The 20,731-nt window shown below is 46.4% G+C and overlaps 1 protein-coding gene across 8 annotated transcripts in view; it reads left to right on the top strand.

Annotated features, from left to right (window-relative positions):
- Positions 1-19,594, top strand: part of robo2 (roundabout, axon guidance receptor, homolog 2 (Drosophila)) — an 895,654-nt gene extending 876,060 nt beyond the window's left edge. For 6 of the 8 annotated variants that reach the window (XM_060833859.1, XM_060833863.1, XM_060833860.1 and 3 more), the window contains 4 exons: positions 5,416-5,592; positions 12,697-12,909; positions 14,570-14,794; positions 18,251-19,594. In XM_060833859.1, the coding sequence (XP_060689842.1) occupies positions 5,416-5,592; positions 12,697-12,909; positions 14,570-14,794; positions 18,251-18,252 (617 nt within the window). In that variant the 3' untranslated portion in view covers positions 18,253-19,594. The remainder of the gene's footprint in view (positions 1-5,415; positions 5,593-12,696; positions 12,910-14,569; positions 14,795-18,250) is intronic. The other 2 variants (XM_060833864.1, XM_060833865.1) reach the window with 1 other exon arrangement.
- Positions 19,595-20,731: the final 1,137 nt, after the last annotated feature.

A 20,731-nucleotide genomic window follows, 5' to 3' on the forward strand; every position in this document is an offset into this window, starting at 1 on the left:
AGATCTATCCCCCCAACATTGCTATCGCTCCAATTACCTACGCTCCAATCATCTATCTCCCCCATTACCTAATCCTAGCCATCACCCACCCTCATCACCACCCTCCATCACCCATCCCCCCAAATATCTACCACCTCCATCACCCTGCCCCCATCACCCTCCCACCATCACCCTCCCATTACTAACACCTCCAATACCCTCCCCATCACTGCCCTTCCACCGCCCCCCTCCTTCACCTGTGCCCGCCCCCACCCTCTCTCACTACCATCCCTCATCATGTTTGCCCCCCTAACTCTCCACAATGCCCACATCACCTACCCCCACTAGCTAACCCTTTGCCAATACTGAACCTCACCACACTGCCATGATCTGCCTCTATTACCAAACCTACACCACTTCCCTTCCCCCACTGCCTCCCATCCCTCCCATATTGACTACCCTCCCCACCCCTGATATGTCCTGTTCCATCACACCGCCCCACCTACTATCCTCAACTCTCTATCTACCCTCTCCAAAGATTTTCATCTCACATTCTCCCTCTATCCTGGTGTCTACCCTCCCCACCATCTGACATCCCTCCAACCTCTAACCCCATCTAACTCCCCACTGCCAACTCCTCCCCAACCATCTACTCCCTCCTCCACCAGTTACCATTCCACTAACTAGCCTCCCCCCCCCCCCCAATCAATTTCTTTCCCCACTGTTTACCCCATCTCCATGTACGGTCCCTGATACCATAGCACCTTTTACCCTGATTTGAGCATGAGGAGAAGATGGAGGACGGAGCACAGCCGATTGTGCCTGTCTCACATCTGTCACGCTGCTTCCTGATTTGCCCAAGAACATTCCTGCTTCAATAATTATTCAGTTCCTGTGTAAGTAGAGATTGGATCAGTTTTCAGCAGCACCTTCCCAGATCGCAGCAATTAGCTGCGTGAAGGACTCTTCTCCCAATCTCTCATGCTGGTTCTCTCCAGTGTGTCATTAGACCATAAGATGCAGGTGTAGAATGAGGCCATTCAGCCCATTGAGTCTGCTCCACCATTCGATCATGGCTGATATGTTTCTCAACCCCATCCTCCTGCTTTTCCCCATAAACGTTGATCCCCTCACTAATGAAGAACCTATCTATCTGTGTCTTAAATACACTCAGTGACTTGGCCAAATCAGCCCTCTGCAGCAATAAATTCCACAGATTCCCCACCCCCACTGAAGAAATTCCTCCTCATCTCAGTTCTAAACGATCGCCCCTTCACTCTGAGGCTGTGCCCTCAGGTCCTAGTCTCTCCTCCTGGTGGAAACATCTTCTCCATGTCCACTCTATCCAGGCCTCTCAGTATTCTATAAGTTTCAATCAGACACCCCCCTCACCTTCTAAACTCTATTGAGTACAGACCCAGAGTCCTCGATGACTCCTCATATGACAAGCTCCTCATCCCCGGGATCATTCCTGTAAACCACCTCTGGATCCTCTACAACTCCAGCACATCCTTCCTTAGTTATGGGGCCCAAGACTGCTCACAATATTCCAAATGTCGTCTGACTAGAGCCCAATACAGCCTCAGCAGCACATCTCTGCTCTTGTATTCTAAATCTCAAAATGAATAACATTACATTTACCTTCCTAACTGCCACCTGAACCTGCACATTAACTTTAAGAGAATCCTGAACTAGGACTTCCAAGTCCCTTTGTGCTTCAGAGTTCCAAAGCCTGTTCCCATTTATAAAACAATCTGTGCTCCTATTTTTCCATCAAAGTGCATAATGTCACGCTTACCCACACTATATTCCATCTGTCACTTCTTTGCTCACTCTCCTAGCCACTCAAAGTCTTTCTGCAGCATCCCTGCTTCCTCAACGCTACCTGTCCCTCCACCTATCTTTGTCACATCTGCAAACTTAGTAACAATGTCCTCAGTTCCTTCGTCCAGATCATTAATGTATAACGTGAATCATTGTGGGCCCAATATACTCTCCTGCGAAACACTAGTCATTGGCTGCCAACCTGAAACAATAACCCATTATCCCCACTCTCTACCTTCTGCCAGTCAGCCAACCCTCTATCCATGCCAGTACCTTGCCCCTAACACCATGGGCACTTACCTTATTCAGCAGCCGCAGGTACAGCACCTTGTCAAAGGCCTTCTGGAAATCCAAACTGATCACACCCACTGGCTCTCCTTTCTCTACCTTGCCGAAAACATATGTTAGGCATGTAATGTGCATGACTTCTCCTCAATGAAGCCACGTTGACTCATCCCTATTTTACCATGCACTTCCAAATACCTGTAATCTCATCCTTAATCATATTTAAATTTTTACCAATGACTGAGGTCAGGCTAACCAGCATACAGTTTCCTATGTCCCTCCCTTCTTAAACAAGGATTTTACATTAGCCATTTTCCAGTCTTCTGGGACCCTCCCTGATGCCAGTGATTCCTGAAGGATCACCACTAATGGCTATACAATCTCCTAAGCTATCGCCTTCAGAGTTCTGGGGTGTTGATCATCTGGTCTGGGTAATTTATCCATATTCAGATCCCTCGATTTCCCCAGCACCTCCTCCTTACTGATGGCCACTACATTTATCTCTGCCCCCCTGACTCTCTCCAAGTTCTGGTCTGCTGCTGGTGTCTTCCATGATGAAAACAGATATAATGTACATACTCAGTTCCTCCGCCATTTCTTTGTTCCCCATTACTGCATCTCCAACCTCATTTTTCCAGCAGTCCAATGACCACTCTTCCTTCTTTCCTACTTATCAGATACCTAAACATATCTAAACTCTTGCAATCTTCTTTCGCATCACTAGTTACCTCACTTGCATATTTCATCTTCTCCCACTTATTGTTACCCTCTTCTGGTTTTTAAAGTCTTCCCAATCTCCTGGCTTCCCACTGATCATCACTGCACTATTTGGTTTTGCCATTTTTATGCTGTCTCCAACCTCCCTTGCCAGCAATGATTGCCGTATCCTTCCCTTAGCATTGTTCGTCTTGGGATGAATTCCTGCTGTGCCTCCCGAACTACTCCGAGAAATACCCCTGGAAACTCCTGCCATTGCTGTTCTTCCATCTTCCCTGCTGGGCTCCCCTTCCAATCGATTCTGGCTAGCTCCTCCCTCATGTCTTTCTCGTTACTTTTATTCAAGTGTAATACAGTTTATCTGATTCCAGCTTCACCCTCTCAAACTGCTGGGTGAATTCTGTCATATTATGGTCCCTGCCCCCTCGGGGTTTCCTTCACATTAAGCTCCCTGATCAAGTCTGCCTAATTGCACATTACTAAGTCCTAAATTCAGAATTGCCTTTTCTCAAGTGGACAATACCACAAGCTGCTCCAAAAACCCATCTTGTAGACGTTCCATGAATGCTTTTTTGGGGGTCTGCTACTAACCTGATTTAACACCTACATATTGACGTACCCCGTGATTATTCCAAGAAATGCCTTCGTTTCGCACCTTTTCCATCTCCTGATTTACTGTCTGCCCCACATCTTGACTACTGCTGGGAGGCCCGACTCCCACCACGGTATGTTTTTCCTTTGTGGGTCCTCAACTCCACCCACACAGATTCTATACCTCTGACCCTATATCGATTCCTACTATTAATTAAATTTGATTTCTTACGAACTAGATATCCCAGACCCCCTGTCCACCTGCCTGTCCTTTCAATAAGGTGCCCTTGCAGACATATCTCTGTAATCCCCACGACGTTGTACTTGCCAATTTCAGTTTGCACTACAAGCTCATTTATCTTCTTTCATACACTGTCTGCATTCAATGACAACACCCTCAGTCCTGCATTGACTAACTGCCCCTTTCTCATAGCTGATCCCTTAGCTGCTGAGCCAGATGTTAGATTCCTGACCTTTTCCAAACTCTCTGTCCTGTCACTTGTTCTGGAAACTTTGAAAGCCTCGACTGATATCTCCTCCACTTTAATTATTTCCATAATTTTCCAAGATACTGATCCCACAGCCCCTCCACTGTTCAGTTTGAAGCCCTAACCTTAGCCTTGGTTAAAAATTTGCCAGTAATCTGATCCCACTGGAACAGCTCTCCTCCTTCCCCCGTACCGATACCAACATCCTGTGAATTCAAAACCACTTCTCCTACACCAATCTCTGAGCCAAATGTTTCCCTCTTCAATCTTGATGACCCTGTGCCAATTAGCTCATGGTCAGGTAGTAATCTGGAGATTATTACCTTTTCGGTTCTGCTTTTGAATTTAGGATCCAAGCTGCTTATATTCCCTCAGAAGAACCTAAATCCCCTTTGTACCTGTTTCATTGGGACCTACATGAACCACAACAACTAGATCTTTCCCCTCCCACTCCCAGTTCCTCTGCAGCCCAGATGCGAAACCCTGAACCCAGGAACCCTTTGGGGCTCCCGATCCTGGCCTCAGAGAATACTGTTTATTCACCTTACTGTACTATCTCCAATTACAGCTACATTTCCCTTCTCCACCCCCTCTTGAATGGCTCCCTGTAGCACAGTGCGTGGTCAAGTTGCTCATGCTCCCTACAGCCCCCTCTCTCATCCACACAGGGAGCAAGAATCTCAAACCTGTGAGCGAATCTGATGGTAACACGGTAGCTCAGTGGTTAGCACTTCTGCCTCACAGTGCCAGGGACCCAGGTTCGATTCCAGCTTTGGGGCCACTGTCTGTGTGGAGTTTGCACACTCTCTTTGTGTCTGTGTGAGTTTCCTCCCACAGACCAAAGCTGTGCAGGATAGGGTGGATTAGCTGTGGGAAATAGCGCATGTTGGGGTGGTTGGGCCATGGTAAAAACCCCATGCAGGATGGAGTGGGCCTGGGTGGGATGTTCTTTGGAGGGCTGGTGCTGAATGGTCTCTAAAACAACAGCCATGCTCAAGGCCTAAGTCTCCTTCAGCACTAACTCATTGATCCCTCTACCTGCCTTGTTGGTAGTCACACCCTTCTGTCCCTGACCACTGACTGGTTTCAAGGTCGTGACCTTTGGTGACCAACCCCCCTCCACTGGGAAGACTCTCTGTATTTGCTTCATAATTTTTGATCAACAAGGAAATGAAGGCCTATAGGGAAAGTGGGGTTTACCAGAATTAGATCTGTCAAGATCTTCTGATTAGTGGAGGAGGTTGAGTGGACTCACTGATCTACTTCTCTGCCTCTTTTGTATGTTCTTGTGATCATTTAGATTGATCTGCTCTCAATCTTCTCTTCACAACAGTGAAGAATCCCCATTTTCTTGTGCCATTCGAGTGAATCCCCTCTGGATCCTCCCTTTGACACCTCCCTTGGAATGTGGTGCACCAAACTGCACACCATTCCCCTACCGCAGTTTGGAAAATGCTAAATAGGGTTGTGGCTCAATGGTGGAGGAAGTCATTAACCATGTTATCCCCTCCGGGGTTTCTTGTGCCGATAGGTAAAGGATATTCCTCTTCGCAGCGTCTCCAACCCAGCAGCCCATTCTCCAGCAACGGGAGTGTGGGTGTGGCTCACAACCAGTGTCAGAGATCCAGACCTCCCAAAAAACACAAGCCAGCAGGGGGCAGAATGGAGCAGCCCTCGGCACCACACCGCAGGGAGGCAGCAGCAGATGGTGAGTCCCAGATCCCATAGCAATCCCATTGGCAGGACATGGTGAGTCCCGGATCCCATAGCAATCCCATTGTCAGGACATGGTGAGTCTTGGATCTCATAGCAATCCAATTGGCAGGACATGGTGAGTCCTGGATCCCATAGCAATCCCATTGGCAGGAAATGGTGAGTCCTGGATCCCATAGCAATCCCATTGGCAGGAAATGGTGAGTCCTGGATCCCATAGCAATCCCATTGACAGGACATAATGAGTCCTGAATCCCATAGCAATCCCATTGGCAGGAAATGGTGAGTCCTGGATCCCATAGCAATCCCATTGACAGGACATGATGAGTCCTGAATCCCATAGCAATCCCATTAGCAGGACATGGTGAGTCCTGGATCCCATAGCAATCCCATTGACAGGACATGATGAGTCCTGGATCCCATAGCAATCCCATTGGCAGGACATGGTGAGCCCTGGATCCCATAGCAATCCCATTGGCAGGACATGGTGAGTCCCGGATCCCATAGCAATCCCATTGTCAGGACATAGTGAGTCTTGGATCTCATAGCAATCCAATTGACAGGACATGGTGAGTCCTGGATCCCATAGCAATCCCATTGGCAGGAAATGGTGAGTCCTGGATCCCATAGCAATCCCATTGACAGGACATGACGAGTCCTGAATCCCATAGCAATCCCACTGGCAGGACATGGTGAGTCCTGGATCCCATAGCAATCCCATTGGCAGGACATGGTCAGCCCTGGATCCCATAGCAACCCCATTGGCAGGACATGGTGAATCTTGGATCTCATAGCAATCCCATTGGCAGGACTTGGTGAGTCCCGGATCTCATAGCAATCCCATTGGCAGGACATGGTGAGTCTTGGATCTCATAGCAATCCCATTGGCAGGAAATGGTGAGTCCCGGATAACATAACAATCCTATTGGCAGGAAATGGTCATTCCTAGATCACATAGCATTCCCATTGGCAGCAGATGGTGAGCCTGAATCCCATAGTGATTCCATTGGCAGCAGCTGGTGAGCCCAGGATCCCACAGCAAACACATTGACAGAAAACTACAGAAATTGGATAGGGTGGAGTCTGGGTGAAGGATTTATATCAACCCAGATCGCACTATCACCAAGAAATGATTTGCATTTCTACAGTAGCGAGATGGAGGAAGAAAGTTCTGAGCACTGACTCTCTGACAGTGCGGCACTTCCTCAGTAATGACCATGTGACAGTGCAGTACTCCCTCAGAACTGACCCACTGACAGTGCAGCACTCTCGCAGTACTGACCCTCTGACAGTGTGGCAGTCCCTCAATACTGACCAACTGACAGTGAGGCACCCCTTCAGCACTCACCTTCTGACAGTGCAGCATTCCCTCAGTACTGACCCTCTGACAGTGTGGCACTCGCTCAGCACTGACCCTCCGACAGTGCGGCACTCCCTCAGTACTGACTCTCTGACAGTGCATCACTTCCTCAGTACCGACCCTCTGTCAGTGCAGCATTCCCTCAGAATTGACCCTCTGACAGTACATCACTCCCTCTGTACTGACCCTCTGACAGTGTGGCACTTCCTCAGTAATGACCATGTGACAGTGCAGTACTCCTTCAGCACTGACCCTCTGACAATGCGGCACTTCCTAAGTAATGACCATGTGACAGTGCAGTACTCCCTCAGTACTGACCCTCTGACAGTGCAGCACTCCCTCAATACTGACCCTCTGACAGTGCAGCACCTCCTCAGTACTGACCCTCTGACAGTGTGGCATTGACTCAATAGTGACCCTCCGACAGTGCAGCACTCCCTCAGTACTGACCCTCCGACAATGCAGCACTCCCTCAGCACTGACCCTCTGACAGTGTGGCACTCCCTCAGCACTGACCCTCTGACAGTGTGGCACCCCTTCAGTACTGAACCTCTGACAGTGCAGTACTCCCTCGGTACCGACCCTCCAACAGTGCAGCACTCCCTCAGTACTGACCTTCCAACAATGAGGTACTCCCTCAGTACTGATCCTCTGACAGTGCAGCACTCCCATAGTACAGACCCTCCAACAGTGCTGTGTGACCCAAATTGATTATCACAGGGTAAAACTTGTAAACTATGATCAAAGACACTTTAGAGCAAGCTAGGCGATCACATTTAATGTGGTCATAGGGGTCTGTGCAAATCTGCTGCATGTAATTTTCTCCCTTGTTATCAGACAGTTCCGAATGCAAAACTGCTCTCAGCCCCATCACATCATGGTCAGGGAATACTGGGTTCAGATTTATCTCTCTGTGACATTGGATTTGGTGAAATTGTTTTTTTATAAGATGTTGTGAGCTGAGCTGGCACAGAACAGGAACCTTTCCTGATCTGTGTAACAAGATTTGGTAATCTTACGCCTAGTGCTGTGACATTATTTCACCACATCTGCAGGCAAGGCACACTCTGGGCTGTCTCACCCAGGGCCAGGAAATATTCGCTAGATTTTATGAGGAGTTATGTTGTGACAGTGTTGCTGTACAAACACAGAGATAGACAGCAGCCAAGAGAGTGAGGTGCAGTAATTGAGCAAAGTTATAAAAACGAACCAAGCTGAAAATAGTCAGCTGTCACGTTGAGCGTTTGTGTAAACATCAGCCTGGGTCTTACTGGAAATCTGGCTCCATTTTCCTCACCTGAACGCTGGGACCAGCTGTCTTTTGGAATGCTGTCTCTGTCACTCACTCAGTGACTGAAGGTGACTGCTATTGTGTGCCTGATAACTGGCCTCATTTCGGCCTCCTGTTTCTCCTCAGCGTGGTGTTTGTTGAGGACTGTGTCACCGGGAAAGCGGAGTACTGTGCTATTTCATTGCCTCGTCGCTGTCTCAAGCCCTCCCAGATCTCTGGCCAAATGCTGCTGGTGGCAGGCAGCTGGCTGGTAGCATTGAGCTGTTCTGGATCCTGGAATGTAAACAGTACATACTGCAGTTATTCATCACATCCTGCATCAGCATCTGTGCAGGGAGAAGCAGTTAGTGTGGCCACCAGCAAATTGTTCTGCCCGTCTGCCCTGAGGGGACACCCTCCCTCTGCAACACTGTCCTCAGCTACCCCCGGCCCTCCCCTATTGTTCCCAAACACAGAAGCTACATCCCCCTTTCAGACACAAGAAACTCCCAACGTTTCCCTCCTAGCGTTTAAATAATAGTTCCCTGTACTTCTTTTGCCTCACTGGTCACAACAGCATTCTTCCCTACGTCAGGAAAACCAAAGCTATTTAAGGAGGAGAGAGAGAGAGAGAGAGAGACAGAGACAGAGTGACAGAGTTTTAAGACAATAAGACCATAAGACATAGGAGTGGAAGCAAGGCCATTCAGCCCATCGAGTCCACTCCGCCATTCAATCATGGCTGATGGGCATTTCAACTCCACTTACCAGCATTCTCCCCATAGCTCTTAATCAGGAACAGGTTGAAGGGTTATGTAGAGCAGGCAGGAAAGTGGAGTTGAAGCTGAGATGAGATCAGCCATGATTCGATTCAATGGCGGAGCAGGCTCAAGGGGCAGAATGGCCTCCTCCTGCTCTTAGTTCTGTTCTAATCACAGACCGGGGAGCTTCACAGGACACAAGCCTGGGCTTATGGGTTTGGATACTTGTCATTGTATCTTCCAATCTGACCCCTGTATTTCAACATCTGGATCTGTTCCAATGGACACTGAAGAGAGGTTGAGTAACATCAGTTCATTTCATGTAAACACAGGACAGCTTCCAGGGCTCAATAATAGTCAGCAGTTTCAGAGTTGAACTGCTCCATAGTAGCTCAGATACCTGAGCTATGGTAGTGGTTAATAATGATTCAGCAATTCCTTTCCAGATGTCCTCTCAATAAACCATTCACTTCCAAAGTAGTGAAGTTCCCTCTTAAACTGAAAGTAAAGCTCTCTTAAAATTATCCCCATCATACTTTCCAATGACACAAACAGTATGGGTTACAGAGTAAAACTCCTTTTTTAAACAGAAAGTCAAGATCGCTCTACACTATCCCCATCAAACACTCCCAGGACAGGGACAGCACAGAGTTAGATACAGAGTAAAGCTCCCTCTCCACTGTCCCCATCAAACACTCCCAAGACAGGGACAGCACGGGGTTAGATACAGAGTAAAGCTCCCTCTACACTATCCCCATCAAATACTCCTAGGATAGGGATAGCACGGGGTTAGATACAGAGTAAAGCTCCTTCTGTACTGTCTGCATCCCTTGCAGGACTGATATAGCAGGTAGTTCAGCGTTTTACTCTCTACATCCTCAGTGAGGAGGTTGTGGATATTTATCACATTCCAGAGGAATCGAGTATATGACTGGGACTAGTCATACTGAGCAGGGCCTTCCTTGGAGAAGTGTGGTGTTTGAATGAGTCATTAAACCTAGTGTCTGGGCATGCTCTCACTTAGAGATCCTGTGGCAACTATTTTGAAAGATGTCAGGGGAGTACTCGACTCGACAGCTCTGATTGTTAATTTGCTCTATTCCTGTTCTGATGTTTAAAATCACACATTCTCTCCTTTCCCTCTGTGTTCCGGTGTCAAGCTGATACTTGTCTGTCAATTAACGTCACAATGATATACTTATCCTTGTCTGTGTAACATTCCATTGCCCCATCCCTCCCTATCTCAATAAAAAGCACGGTGGTGTTCCCCACACCCTCCTGGGCTAATATTCATCTGTCAACTGGACTCACTGAAAAACAACCTTTTTTTTGTCACGTTAGTGTTTGTGGGAGTCTGCTACACTTATTTGCTGCTGCAATTCCCACATTACAACAGTCACTCCACTTCAAAAGGACTTCCTTGACTGCAAAGCTGTGGATACCTCCAGAGAAAGACAAACCTTCAGCCTTTGCTTTAATTGGGGCAGCGTGGTGGCTGAGTAGTTAGCACTGCTGTCTCACAGTGCCAGTGACCCAGGTTCGATGCTAGCCTCTGGCGATTGTCTATGTGGAGTTTGCTCATTCTCCCCATGTCTTTGTGGGTTTCCTCTTTGTGCTCTGTTGCTTCCCACAACCAGAAATGACCATGCTAAATTGCCCAGAATGTTCAAGGATGTGCAGGTTAGGTGAATTGGCCATGCTAAATTGCCCAGAATGTTCAAGGATGTGTAGGTTAGGTGAATTGGCCATGCTAAATTGCCCAGAATGTTCAAGGATGTGCAGGTTAGGTGAATTGGCCATGCTAAATTGCCCAGAATGTTCAAGGATGTGCAGGTTAGGTGAATTGGCCATGCTAAATTGCCCAGAATATTCAAGGATGTGCAGGTTAGGTGAATTGACCATGCTAAATTGCCCAGAGTTTTCAAGGATGTGCAGGTTAGGTGAATTGGCCATGCTAAATTGCCCAGAATGTTCAAGGATGTGCAGGTTAGGTGAATTGGCCATGCTAAATTGCCCAGAATGTTCAAGGATGTGCAGGTTAGGTGAATTGACCATGCTAAATTGCCCAGAGTTTTCAAGGATGTGCAGGTTACGTGCATTAGTCTGAGCAAATATAGGATGGTAGGGGAATGGGTCTGGATGGGTTGATGTTCAGAGGTTTGGTGTGGGCTGAAGGGCCTGTTTCCACACTGTTCAGAATGAGCATTATGGAGAGCAGTGGGGATGTGTGAATGGGAAATGGGGTGCTGGGAGGTTTTGGGTATCAGTTTTTCTGAGAGTGTGTCAGAAACAGCTGATAGAAGTGGGGTTGAGGCAGGCTCAATTGAGGCACTCAGTAGGGTATTGGATGATCAGTTGGATGGAAATGGTGTGCAAGGAGAGGGAGATGAAGTATGAGATTGGCGGGAGGTAATGATGCTCAGTTGAAGAACCAGTGCAAGCACAATGGGAGAGCCTGTCATGGAGATGTACTTGACTTGGATCTTGAGTACCCCCACATTAACTGCAATGGAGCTTGACTTCCTGGCCCAGATGTCTCCACTCCCTTCAGATACTGCCGTGAAAGTTCAGCCTAAACTATACAGTGAAGGTGGAGAATCGGGTTGGATCTCGAGACATTTTGCTCAGCATGGATCTGGCTGGGCCAACTCTCAGTCTTCTAAGTCCAACCCACAAGCCAAAATTGTCAGCATCCAACTAAAGTGTTGGAAACTCCAATCACAAGCTTTCATGTCAAATGAATTGAGTGAATGCCTTTCATTTCTAGCTTCTCTGGCATCCCAGATTTTAATTGCATCCTCCTCAGCCACACCTTCAGTTCTGCCGCATGTTAGAATACTCTCCCTAAATCTCTCCATTTCTCAAACACAGTGTCCACCTCTGAAGGCCCTTGATCAGGTTTTCAGTCACCCATCAGTGAGGTCATCATGTGGTTTGGTATCAAGTTTTGCTGGAGGTTGCTTCACAGTGTAAGGTTACAGGACGGGCCATTCAGGACTGAGATAAGGAGAAATGATCTTCACCCAGAGAGTGGGGAGCCTGTGGAACTCTCTGCTACAGAAAGCATTTGAGGCCAAAATGTTGAATGATTTCAAGAAAGAGTTAGATATCATTCTTAGGACTAAAGGGATCAAAGGGTGTGGGGGAGAAAGCAGGAACAGGGGACTGAGTTGGGTGAGCAGCCATGATCATATTGATTGTTCACAGCTGAAAATGTGTTGCTGGTCAAAGCACAGCAGGCCAGGCAGCATCTCAGGAATAGAGAATTCGACGTTTCGAGCATAAGCCCTTCATCAGGAATATTGATTGTTCACTCTATCCATGCCCCTCATGATTTTATCAACCTCTACACGGTCACTCCTCAACCTCTGATGATCCAGAGGAAACATCCCCAGCCTATTCAGCCGCTCCCTATAGCTCAAACCCTTCAACCCCGTCAACTTCCTTGTAAATCTTTTCTGAACCCTTTCAAGTTTCACAACATCCTTCCAATAGGAGGGAGACCAGATTGAATGTAGTGTTCCAAAAGTGGACTAACCAATGTCCTGCTCGACTCCTCCACTGTTGCAATCCTCCCTGGCAAGGGGACAGGTTTGTAGGATTACAGTTCTCCACCACAATGGCCCTCAGCTCGATGAAAGGGAGGCTGGAGTGGCAGAATATCTCAGTCTATCTTTGACTTGCTTCTCTTCCTTTTATTTCCTGAAGACCTGCCTCCTCCACCTGACCCACCGCCGTGTCAAGGTTCAAAGCTGCAATCTGGGCAAATACCCAAAGGGACGGGCATGGCGGATTCTCTAGAGAGACAACAACTGTCCAGCCTAGAGGAGAACATGGAGCATCTGGCCAAAACATCTCTAGACCACGGGTATCAAGAAGATTCACGGAACAAGCTCCCACAGAAGCCAACGCTAGGCTCAGGTAGGAGTAGCCAGTGTCCGATCTAATCAGGATATAAGCAGTAGGAGCTCATTCAGCCCGTTGAGCCTTGTTCAATCTCTTTCCTGACCCCTCTTCTGAAAACGTGTGATGCCCTTGAAGATTAATGAAGCTCAACTCACATGGACACACTAAAGAAAATCTGTCTCACTGTACCCTGAACATATTCAATCACCTGAGATCATTAGATACACGAGCAGGCCATTCAGCCCATCATGTTTGCTGCACCATTCACTGAGATTGTGGTTGATCTGATAACCACACTCCACTTTCCTACCTTTTCCTCATTACCCTTGATTCCCTCACTAATTAAAAATCCGTCTATCTCAGCCTTGAATATAGTCCTCTGAGCTAAATGCTCCTCTTGAACATCTCAGACATGGCATTCCATACCCTAAATAATCACTGAGTGAAAATTGCACATTGCTTCACATCTATGCTAGTCCTTGTTCCTTTTATGAATGAATATAGTTTCTTCGTATCTCCTCTGTCTAGCTCAAATCTTGATTTTAGAAGACTCAGTGTGATCACCTCTCAACCTCATTCTTGCCAGGAAGAACAGTCCCAACTTCTTCAATCTATCTTCATAACAGAAGTTTCTCATTCCTGGAACCATTCTTGTAAATTGCTTCGGCTCTCCCTCCAATGTAGTCACATATTTTCCTAAAATGTGGTGCACACAATACTCCAGCTGAGGGCTGACAGGTGCCTTGTACAAATTTAACAATTACTTCCTGTTCTTCTACTCTATGTCCCGATTAATTAAGCCATTACTTGATGTCTCTGCCTGTCCTGCTGCCTAGATCTGTGCATATGTGTACCCCAATACCTCTGCTCCTCCACCTTCTTTAATAAGACATTGGTACAGCATGAGGCCATTCAGCCCATCGAGTCGTCTCCACCATTCATCGTTTATCAAATGATTCTCAACTCCACCTGCCTGCCTTTTAACAATAACTCATCATTCTGGATGTAGGTTTGCTCACTGAGCTGAAACGTTCATTTCCAGATGTTCGTTACCTTACTAGGTAACATCTTCAGTGGACCTTATGTGAAGCAATGCTGAAAATTCCTGCTTTCTATTTACATGTTTGGGTTTCTTTGGGTTGGTGATATCATTTCCTGTGGTGATGTTATTTCCTGTGGTGAAGTCACTTCCTGTTCATTTTCTCAGGAGGTGGTAGATGGGGTCTAACTCAATGTGTTTGTTGGTAGAGTTCCGGTTGGAACTCTCGTGCATGCCTTGTTTGGCTTGTCCTAGGATGGATGTATTGTCCCAGTCTAAGTGGTGTCCTTCCTCAACCATAAGTGAGGATATTAGTGACAGAGGGTCATGTCTTTTTGTGGCTAATTGGTGTTCATGTATCCTGGTGGCTAGTTTTCTGCCTGTTTGTCCAGTGTAGTGCTTGTTACAGTTCTTGCATGGTATTTTTTAAATGACGTTAGTTTTGCTCATTGTCTGTATAGGGTCTTTCAAGTTCATTAGCTGCTGTACCCGTAATGATTAAAAATCTATCTCAGAGCCCCCTAATTTATATTTTTTCTCAACGTTCTTCCGTCATATATCACTCTGCACTTCAGTGTAAAACGAAAGTAGTGTCTGAACTTGCAAATGACAGTATACGTTTCTGGTGTTTTCCAGATGAAATACTTATACCATACAGCAAGCCAAGCTTTCCCTCACCAGGTCACCTCAGTGGCCACAGCTCATCCGGAACAGCCTCATCGAAGGGTTCGACAGGTCCCAGGAAAGGTGTGCCCTCACGAGGGGGCCCAACTATTGCAAGTCATCAGCGGAACATCAGTGACCTTCCAGACGTAGGATATATGGGGTCGTGTGGTCAAGGGCAGTTTTTAGGGGATGTATGTAAGTATCTGGGTCACTGAGATGCAGCAAGACTTGCAGAGTTGGGAAAGGGGGAAGCAGTAAATATTGCCAGACCTTTCACAAGTCACTCATTTAGTGTCAACTTTCAGCAAGTTGTCATGACCTGGGAGTGGGTACAGAGGTGATTTACCAGAATGAAGAGTTTTTTTTTAATTTCATTCACGCAATGAGGACATCACTGGTTAGAATCCCTGCAGTGTGGAAACAGGCCCTTTGGCCCAACGAAGAGTAACTCATCCAGACCCATTCCCCTAACCGATTACTCTACTTTTACCCCTGATTATTGCACCTAACCTATACATCCCCAAAAACTATGAGCAATTTAGCATGGCCAATTCACCTAACCTGCACATCTTTGGATTGTGGGAGGAAACCCACAGGAAGAACTCCAGACAGAGGCAGGAATCGAACCCGAACCTGTGAGGCAGTAGTGCTAACCACTGAGCCACCGTAGTTAGACCAGCATTTGTTGCCCATCCCTAATTACCCAGAGGGCAGGTAAGAGTCAACTACATTGCTGTGGGTCTGGAGTCACATGTAGACCAGACCAGGTAAGGATGGCAGTTTCCTTTCCTAAAGGGGATTAGTGAACCAGATGAGTTTTTCCAATAATAGGCAATGGATTCATAGTCATCATTAGATTCTTAATTCCAGATTTTTATTAAATTCAAATTATACCATCTGCTGTTGTGGGATTAATAGCCCAGTGTTAATACCTCTAGGCCATCACCTCCCTATCTCAGTGAATGTGGACAGGTCAGAGAAGCTTAGATTGTTCCCCTTAGAGCAGAGAAAGTGAGGGGAGATTTAATCAGGGTTTTCAAATTGTAAAGGATTTTGTTTTCAGCTGGTCAATAAATCTCAGCTGTTCCCTCTTGGGGGAAGGTCACTGAGCATCAAATGCCAATTTGAAGTACAGACGAAAGCATCAGGAGCAACAGGAGGGGAATTTTAATTTACACTGTAAATGAGTACAACATGGACAGCTAGCAGAAAGGCTGGTTGGAGCAGGTGCTAATGGCCTGTACCAACACTCATGTGAATTTCCATGGTGCCATTAGCTTAATAAATAGTCCCAAACCATTCCACAGGAGTGATTGTCAGACACAAATCTCAAACGGAATAATATAAGGAGATATGAGACTCCAACCTAAAGCTTGTTGAGAGGGGTCAGGTTTTAAGAAGCTTCTGAAAGGAGGAAGGAGATATATCGAGGTGAAAAAGTTTAAGAAGTGAATTCAAGAGCTGGGAGCATAACTGTCAGGGACAGAAAGAAGACGTGTTTCAGATTTCCAGCATCCACAGTATTTAGCCTTTATTCGAGTGATGGGAGTAGGGCAACATTGGGTGAATGTGGAGATCGCAGACATTTGAAGAGGGTTTAAGGAAGGAATTGACAATCATGATGATATCTTTCCTGAACTTATATGAATTAGGAGCCAGAGGAGGCTATTCGGTCCCTCCAGCCTGTTCTGCCTTTCAGAACAGCGGAACAGTTCCAATCATGACTGAGCTGACTGTCACCAGCACTCCCTCTGAGTTGTTGTAGCTGCTCAGAGGTTCCAGAGACACCCCATACAATCTGACTTCTAAATCCAGAATTCACTGCCACACACATAACTAGGAGGTCTGTGCAGCAGAAAAAATAATTAGGGGAGATGTAGATTGTGGCTGAAAATGTGTTTCTGGAAAAGCGCAGCAGGTCAGGCAGCATCCAAGGAGCAGGAGAGTCAATGTTTCGGGCATGAGCCCTTCTTCAGGAATGAAGAAGGGCTGATGCCCGAAACGTCGATTCTCCTGCTCCTTGGATGCTGCCTGACCTGCTGCGCTTTTCCAGCAACACATTTCCAGCTCTGATCTCCAGCATCTGCAGACCTCACTTTCTCCTGGGAGATGTAGATTGTGGCGTTGATGACACATTCCAGTCAACCCTGAGAACTTTTGACTCTCTGGTTAATCATTTCCAAGTAACACTTGCACCACGCAATGATTATACCAGACAATCATCTTCTCTAGCAAGTCAAAATCAAACCTACTCTTGACTTTAAGTAGCGTTACCATCACTGAATCCTGCACTATCAATATTCTGGGGTTTACCGTTGACATGAAACTCAATGGGACTAGCCAAATAAATACTGTGATTATAAGTGCAGGTCAGAGACTAAGAATACTGCAGCGAGTAACTCACCTCTTGACCCCCCAAAGCCTGTCCATCATCTACAAGGTACAAGTCAGGAGTGTGTTGGAATACTCCCCACTTGCCTGGATGGGTTCAGCTAGGTACAAACAAGGACTGCAGATGCTAGAAACCAGATTCTAGATTAGAGTGGTGCTGGAAAAGCACAGCAGTTCAGGCAGCATCCGAGGAGCAGGAAAATCGATGTTTCGGGCACAAGTCCTTCATCAGGAATAGATGATGAAGGGCTTTTGCCCGAAACGTCGATTTTCCTGCTCCTCGGATGCTGCCTGAACTGCTGTGCTTTTCCAGCACCACTCTAGTCTAGAATCTGGATGGGTGCAGCTCCAACAACACAAGAAGCTTGACACCATCCAGGACAAAGCAGCCCGCTTGATTGACACCACATCCACAAACATACACTCCCTCCACCATTCATTCTCAGTAGCAGCAATGTGTACCATCTACAAGTTGTATTGCTGAAATTCATCAAAGATCCTTAGACAGCACCTTCTAAACCCACAACCACTTCCATTTAGAAGGATAAAGGCAGCAGATAGATGGGAACACCACCCCTTGCAAGTTCCCCTCCAAGCCACTCACCATCCTGATTTGGAAATATAGTTCTTCATTGTTGCCGGGTCAAAAGCTTTGAACTCCTCCTCCACAGCACAGTGTATCTGTACCCTGAGAATTTCAGTAGTGCAAGCCTGTGGCTCACCACCACCTTCCCAAGGGGCAATTAGGGACAGACAATGAATGCTGGGTCCGGTAATGATGCCCGCATCTTGTGAATGAATACAAAAGAAATGGGTTGACAAGCTCCTGAGAGAAATCACGCTGAAGTGGAGTGACTGTAGCAATGTGGGAAACATGCCAACCAACCAGGCACAGCAAGATCCCACATAATGGACGGCAAGAATGACCAGCTGGTCTGTTTTACTTCTGGCAGTGTTGCTCGATGGGGAGGCATTGGTCCATGGGAGTGAGGAGAATCACCCCGACAATGAATCTCAGCGGGATGGAGGGTCAGGATAACGGGAAGAGGTTTGTACAGAGAGGAGAATAGAGAAAAGGAATCTAATATATATTTGAAAAGTGAAAGGGCAGTGCAGGACAAGGGAGCTACTCAAAGGGCAGTGACACTGATCGATTGTAGGCGGCAAGTATATGCTGAAAGATCTGATGTGTTGTGTACTGCAAGATTTGAACACCTCTCCTGATGTTATTTTCTCTCCATTTATTCCTTTTTCCTGCAGAGTGGTGAAGAGCTATGTTTCTGACGTTCTGCAGAGCAAGCCTCACAGACACGATGACACTTAAATGGTGCAATGAACCTCCTCCCTTATTTAATGTATTATGACAAAACCTGTAAATGTGATGTAAAGTCTAAGGTAACACAGCCACACACGTGTCCCCCCACATCATTCTTTGGTACATTGCTTCTCATCCCCTTCCAACACCACCAATTCACCCACACCCCCACCCTCATTCTGGCCCCTTTCTTCCATCACTTACCCCTCTCCCCACCCACCTCCTCAAAAAAATTAGAAACTGGACAGGGAAGAATCTAAACATGAATAGAAATTTAGCCATCATCGCCCGAGAGAGAGAGAAAGCAATTTCTTGTGTAAATAATTTCTGTTGTATTCATATACAAAAGTTCACCTTGTTTTTTTGATCTTCTCATCCTGTAATTGTCTATTTTTTTTTATTATTGGTCTGTTGTACTATATGTGAATTGATCAGGCAGCCATTAAAAAGTGAAAAAAAAGACACAAAAAAATGTTTTTTTAAGGTTATTACTGTATCACTTTTTTTTAAGATTCTGTGTTTTGAAGTTTGCACTGATTTTTTTTAGTGATAAGCACAAACTTTAAAAGTCCCAACGTAAATGAAGAAAAGAGGAAGATTAAAAACGATTGAGTTGTTAGGAGAGGGGGATTTTGTTCACTGTGTGTCTGGTTTTGTGTGTGTGTGGTAGGGGTGTGTGTGTGTGTGTGTGTGTGTGCATGTGTGCACGTGTATGTGTGTGTGCGTGTATGTTTGTGTGTGTGCGCGCGCGTGTGTGTGCGTGCGTGTATCAGGGGGAAGGAAAAGAATCTTCCAGATGTTCCTGGACCATGACCTCCAGCTGCTAATGCCACGAGAGATTGTGGACTCTCTCAGCTGAGTGTGTATCAGACATTATCACCGGAACATTACCTTGGCGAGAGAGCCCAACGCAGTTGGCATCTCAAGGAACATCCACCAAGTCTTCCCCTCGCCCCCATGGCCAGAGGAGACTCCTTCCCACTTCCCCCTTCCCTTTGCCCACACGTAGCTATCTCTAACATTTGCCCTTTTTTTAATAGTGCAGAGACTTTCCTAATCTCCCCCACTTTAAACTGTGTAAAGATGTCATGTTAATGCTCTGACAATGTGTGACTGGGGTCCTAAATCACAGCTACGGACTACAAGGACTTTTGAAAAAGGGTGCTTGATGTCAAATATAGTCTTAAACATTAATCCTTAAACAAGGTCTGGAGCCTTGCTTATGCTGTTACGATTAAAATAAAGTGTGTGTGTCAGTATTACAGAAAGTTGTTCATGGGTCTATAGAATATTGATTAAAGCTTTGATGTTTTTATGCGACTTTATCTGTCTGATCTCTGCCTGTTTATCATATCTGGGACCTGTACTCCCAGTATTTGAGAAATGCATACAGCACCGCACGCACCAATTTTGAAGATCCCATCCTTTTTGTCTATTTTATCAACAGTTGAAACTACATTCATGTAGCATGATAATCTTACAAATGTTCCCAGTGAGCCATGAGGGGACAGGAGATTAGATTAGATTAGATTCCCTACAGTGCGGAAACAGGCCCTTCGGTCCAACCAGTCCATACCGACCCTCTGAAGAGTAACCCACCCAGACCCATTTCCCTCAGACTAATGCACCAAGCACTATGGAGGAGATGTGACCAATGTCTTATGTGAGGAGATTACATTCATAAGATTGATTCCCAATTGAAAGGTTTGTCTTGTGAAGAAAGATTGAGCAGTTCAAGTCTATATTGTCAGCAGTTTAGAAGAACAAGTGGAGATCTCATCGAGGTGAAAGGGGATTGACAAAGTAGATCTAGAGAGGGTGTTTCCTCATGTAGAGCGAGAGGTCATAGTTTCAGGATAAGGGGAAGCAGATTTAAAACAGAAATGAGGAGGAATTACTTCTCTCAAACGGTGGTGAAACTCTGAAATTCACTCCCCCAGAATGCGGTTGGTGCTGGGACATTGAGTAAATTTAAGATTGAGATAGACAGATTTTTAATTAGCAATGGGTTGAAGGGTTCTGGGGACTGGGCAGGAAAGTGGAGTTGAGGCCTTTATGAGATCAGCCATGATGGTATTAAATGGCAGAGCAGGTTTGAGGGGCTGAATGGCCTACACCTGCTCCTAATTCCTTTCAGCCTTAAGCTCTTGTCTTCTAAAGTGCAACTCAACAGCAGAATGAGAGGCAGAGGGATTTAGGAAGGAAACTTCATAGCTGAGGGTCAACCACAGACATTGAGTGCAGGACAATTACAACCAGAGGATGCACAGGAGATTGGAATTGGGGCAGTGCGGAGATTTCGATGTGCAGAAGTGTGTGAGAGTGCAGCTAAATGATTGCACAGGTGTATTTGAGGATGAGTTTTTGAGTGGGTGGAATTTACTGCAAGATGTTGGGAGACAGTGGAGCCTGAGGTGGTAGGGTAT

This window comes from Hemiscyllium ocellatum, chromosome 12 (genome assembly GCF_020745735.1).
Source record: "Hemiscyllium ocellatum isolate sHemOce1 chromosome 12, sHemOce1.pat.X.cur, whole genome shotgun sequence".
Lineage (NCBI taxonomy): Eukaryota > Metazoa > Chordata > Chondrichthyes > Orectolobiformes > Hemiscylliidae > Hemiscyllium > Hemiscyllium ocellatum.